This window comes from Pyrus communis, chromosome 17 (assembly GCF_041283825.1).
Source record: "Pyrus communis isolate YQ-2024b chromosome 17, ASM4128382v1, whole genome shotgun sequence".
NCBI lineage: Eukaryota > Viridiplantae > Streptophyta > Magnoliopsida > Rosales > Rosaceae > Pyrus > Pyrus communis.
This window is the reverse complement of record NC_142581.1, coordinates 19169798-19174609: the sequence shown is the minus strand read 5'-3', so window position 1 is coordinate 19174609 and position 4812 is coordinate 19169798. Positions and strand designations below refer to the sequence as shown.

The window sequence follows — 4812 nt, the reverse complement described above, 5'->3', positions numbered from 1 at the left end:
TTCTACGTTGTGATTACGAATGAGAGAAAACATATAGGTGAGATTTAGATATGTACACCCAATGTATAATGTATATTCATATTCATTCATCTTGTGAATTTGTCACTTTTTCATAGCTTTTCCTACTTTGTTGAGCCATTTTCCCAACTTTTTTTCGAACGAGGTTGAAGTTTAAAACTCCAACAACTCTTAATGTTAATGAGAAATACTTTAAGATTCATTACCTATTAATTATTGACTGTTAATGTCAGATGTAATAACAATTAATTCTTGAATTTTTTTCATCTAAAATGTTGCTTTATACGTTTCTTTTTCTTCATTTTTTTTTTTTTTTTTAAATGTGAAATGTGAATTTTTGTTAAGAGCTAAAAAGATGCTAAAGAGCTTCTCCGAAAGTATCATTGAAATAACGTCATGATTAAAAGTAGCATTTCAATATTTTTATTACTTTGAACATAAGAATTAAGAATTACCAGCACAATTTAAGAATTACCACAAGGTAAAAAAGAAATGGAAATTTGCAGGCCGAAGCAGTATTGCATGGCCGCTTACGGGTCCTGCATTTATACAATCAATCCACCTCTCTTACACATTCTGCAAAGCCACAAGCTAAAATTCCCCCAAAAAAGAATTCCAGAGGTGAATGAGCAGAGGAGAAGAGGCACGGTTATAAGAAGAAAAAAATGGGAGATGTTCTAGTTCGAACCCGGAGAAAGATTAAAACACCAAAAGTGCGAAACTTTCTTCGGCTAAAAGCTCTACTAGTATCCTGATAAATTCAGGATTCATCGATTCCTAGGTATTGTGAGTGAGAGGCAGCGAGAAGGGCAGCTCCAATCCCAGAGCCATCATTAGAGTGTTCAATAACGATAGTTTCTGCAACTTCCTCTCCGAGCAATTCTCGTAGAGTATTTTCCATGCACTTGCTATATTCAGTGTAATGCTCGTATAATCCACCATCCAAAGCTACCACTGTCTTCTGGTTTTCCCCATCCTTGACCGCGTCTCTTCCCAGTTTCTTCAGTACACCCAAGACTCCAGCAGCAGCAAGGCGGGCCCCACGTGTAGCAACTATATTGCAGAGCTCGACAATAACTTTTCTTACTGTAAGAGAAGTATTTGATATCTGAAACAGAATTGGAACACTTCAAAAAATTTTATCTACACAAACTTATCCGATTAGTATGGCCAACAACATTTAAAAGTCATTGACGTGAAGATAAGAGCATCATCCCTAGGTTCAACCTCCTTATACGTCTTTTGAAGGCCACTTCTGATATTAATAATGCGAGTAGTTGAAGTGAAATTAAACACACCTCCAATACATTCTTCAATTTTTCTCGTACCACCCTAAGATCAGAGGATGCATCGTGATGCATCGCAGACATGTCAGGTGTCCTGCATGATTCAAAGCTCACATTTTAACTACTTAGCGAAAACAAAATCCCAAAGGCTATAATAAATCCAAGGAAGGAAAGTAATATTAAATGCACCAAACAACAACATACACAGCTACAAAAACATAGTGGGCCTAAGGGATAACCTCAAAATGAAGGGAACATTTAACTTTGGTGGAACAGTGTCACCAAAAAGGGAAGCTTCGTCAGCAATCCTACAAAGAACTCTGCGAACAATTTCTCCCAAGTACATTCCAGAAATTATCTTCTCAAAAATCTAAAAGAATCAATTTCAACGGCATTAACATAAGCGTATTAGAGTATGTCACAAAAAAACCAAAAAAAAAAAAAAAAAAAAAAAAGAAACAAATTGAGGAAGTAAACAAGTACAATCACCTGATCACCACGGTTCAAACTTTCAGTATCCAATGAGTGATCATATTCTGTCAATGGAAGGTGAGCTGACTTAAAGTTACCCCACTCCATGTTGACAACCTACAGTCCACAGACAGCAGCTTCAAGATTTACTTTATAATTTTCAGTTGCTACTGTTTTTCATAATTTTACAATCCTAATGCTAACAAAAGTTTGAAAAGAATAATTTAACAAAAAAAAGTATTGAATAGGTAATTGACACAAGTCAATGGCCGTGAAGCTGTGAAGCTGTGAAGCAGTGAAGCAGTGAAGGAGTTGCTAACCATCTCTCCTGATTTAGGTAGCAGACCATGCCATTTTGGTATTGCATGTGCACGTTCCACATATGCTGCATTTGTCCCTGTACCTAAAATCACAGCAGCAATAACATCCTGATTGACATACCTACCTCCAGCTAATGTCCCAACCGTGTCATTAACCTGGTGAGAAAGTGACCATTAACACTGAACTTTAAATTATCATTGATTTGAAAATGCATTTTTACGTCGTACCAATGCAAATCCAACAAATATACTCATAGACTCGACACGAAGGCCTTTTATTTAATAATTGAAAATAACTCATCAAGTTTACTTACCAGAGCAGATACACGCATATCGAGGCCTGTTCTTTCAATGGCTTTACTCAATTCAGCCACTACATCTTGCCCAACCTATTCAGCATCAAGAGTTAAAGTCATGAAGGTTGAAATATGAGTGCAAAACAGGTTTCACAAGTTTAGAATATGTTTATTATTGGACATCACATGATAATTTAAATACTAGATATGCTTATTGCTTCAAATTAACATAATATACTAGAGTATTTTTGCACTGTTGAATGAAATGGCTGGCCGGGGAAATGGACTAGAGTAATTCTGCTGTGTATTGTTTATAGGATGAAGCTCACTTGAAGATAGTGAGAAGTGGCACTGACTACAACGTTAAGAAACAAAAGCTAACTTTAACAATTCTGATGTTTCAGGATTACGAGGGCAACTATATCACAGAAACTGAACCGCAATCACAAGTTACTGATTCAAGGAATTCTTTATCTTATGAATTCTAGGACTCAAGTGAAACAACTTTCTTTTAACAGGGGAAGGTGGAATAAAGTAGTAGCTGTAGTAGATAGACAAATGTATTATAAATCCCCGGCACCAATATGTCCACACTTTATAAGTGCTGAATATTCACCTTTTTCACAAGAGATTATATTGGAGAATACAGAAAAAAATAAACTAAGGAGAATAAAAATAATACAGAAAATTAAAGAAGTCAAAGTAACAAGGACTGAACTGCATCATCTATAGAAAAGCCTTTCGTCCACTTAATAAGGGTCCCCGAATTAATTGATGATTGCAGCACAGGGAATGAGAAGGTAAAACCTAGTTCTCTCTGCCTGCCAGGAGGGAGTTGATAATCTTGACCTTCTTTAGCAACAAACTTAGCAAGTTCTGCCGCAATGTAGTCAAAGAGTGCCTGAAATCACAATCATTCTCAAGATTTAAGAGGTGTGTTCACATAAAAACCTTAACTTACATTGGCATTGTTAGCGACAATCTACTTACATCTGAAGTCCCGACCATAAGATTTTCAGGAATTGAGACCTCAGTAAATTCTTGGCTAATAATTCCACGACCCTTTCCTCCCAATTGCACCCTCATTACACGGAAGTTTGTTCCTCCGAGATCCAATGCATAAAACAACCCTTTCTCATTACTGAAATAGAAAATACGCATATATATACATATTAAGAGGAGACTTCAACATCTGAGAGCAGAAAATTTCATTGTAACACAACTGTTCAAGTAATATGAAACAAACACAATGTACAATTCACTCATCAAATAATACAACACGATTGATCAAGAAGAGATCGACCTGCGAAAAACAATACAAAATTCCCGCAATTTGGACAAATTTTGATCGACCCTTTTCGCAACTGCGAGTATTCAACCGAAATTTTCAATCCATTTATAAAGATTAAAACATTAGAGCTTACCCCAAAAAATATACACATCCAAAGATATCAAGAAATGGACTTTGAATCCAACGATGGAGACCCAAATCAATATAAACAAAAACAAAACACCCCACATCAATCAGACCCAAAACAGATCAAGCGGTACAAGTCGATCCAGAATCTACAATAGACATATATGCATGTCAGGAAATCAAAAGAGTCAATTGATTGATTGATTCAATGGCTACGTACCCAGTAGGGAGATTGTCGACGTAGCTAATGATCATCTTGAGCTTGCTGCCACCTTCGGAGGCGAGGCCGGCATGCATCTCGACAGCCATGGCGTCAGCCACCTGCCTCAGCTTCCCAGTGGGGGTCCCACACTTCTCCTCGAGCTCCTTGATGATGGCCGATGCCCGGGCCCACCGTCCCGAGTTCCGCATGCGGTGGCGCACCACCAGAACCGCTGCCGCGGCGCACACTGCCGTCGCAGTAACGATTATCACCGCCTTCTTCCCCATTGTTTCGGTTGATTTCGGGTTCGGAGTTGTTTGTGGAGAAGCAAATGAAATGCTCTGTTTCTTTGGTGGGTTGGGGGAGTGATGCAAGTTTTAACGGTTTGGGGCGACTTTTGTACGAGTAGGACACATAAATGGAATTTCAATGATAATTACAATATTGTCCCCGGTTAGTAATACGATCTAATAATATTTCTCTTTATTTTGTAAGTGAGAGGTCTTAGTTTTGATTCTCGTCAAATACAAATTTGAACCACATTATTGATAGCCCATTGTGAGGCTTAATTCATCCCCACCCCCTTAGTGTAGATAATTCATTCTCTCCTCTTTAGTGTAGATAATATCGTTTGTTAAAAAAAAATTAAAAGTTACAATATTGTCCTACTATAAAAATAGATTTGAGGATTCGGTTCTAGGCATGGGCACGTGTAATGACCCGTCCCCAATTATTATGATTTTTATAATTTTAAAAAGTGAATTTACGAAAATGCCCTTTGAGACAAAGTGTTGACTGTCGT

The 4812-nt window shown here is 37.4% G+C and overlaps 1 protein-coding gene across 1 annotated transcript; it reads right to left on the bottom strand.

Annotated features, from left to right (window-relative positions):
- Positions 1–415: 415 nt before the first annotated feature.
- LOC137708269 (hexokinase-1) lies at positions 416–4397 on the bottom strand. Its single transcript, XM_068447310.2, has 9 exons — positions 4029–4397; positions 3382–3532; positions 3110–3292; positions 2410–2484; positions 2096–2251; positions 1794–1892; positions 1544–1674; positions 1317–1398; positions 416–1126 (listed from the first exon to the last, which is right to left on the bottom strand). The coding sequence occupies exons 1-9, from the start codon at positions 4295–4297 to the stop codon at positions 779–781; spliced, it is 1494 nt and encodes a 497-aa protein (XP_068303411.2). The 5' UTR covers positions 4298–4397; the 3' UTR covers positions 416–778.
- Positions 4398–4812: the final 415 nt, after the last annotated feature.

Excerpts from the sequence above, each read along its gene's own strand:
- LOC137708269 (XM_068447310.2), bottom strand. The coding sequence starts at position 4,297 with ATGGGGAAGAAGGCGGTGATAATCGTTACTGCGACGGCAGTGTGCGCC. Across the intron at positions 2,485-3,109 it reads GCTTTTCTATAGATGATGCA|GTTGGGCAAGATGTAGTGGC; the intron begins GTTCAGTCCTTG and ends GATGCTGAATAG. Across the intron at positions 2,252-2,409 it reads ATATGCGTGTATCTGCTCTG|GTTAATGACACGGTTGGGAC; the intron begins GTAAGTAAACTT and ends CTTTCTCACCAG.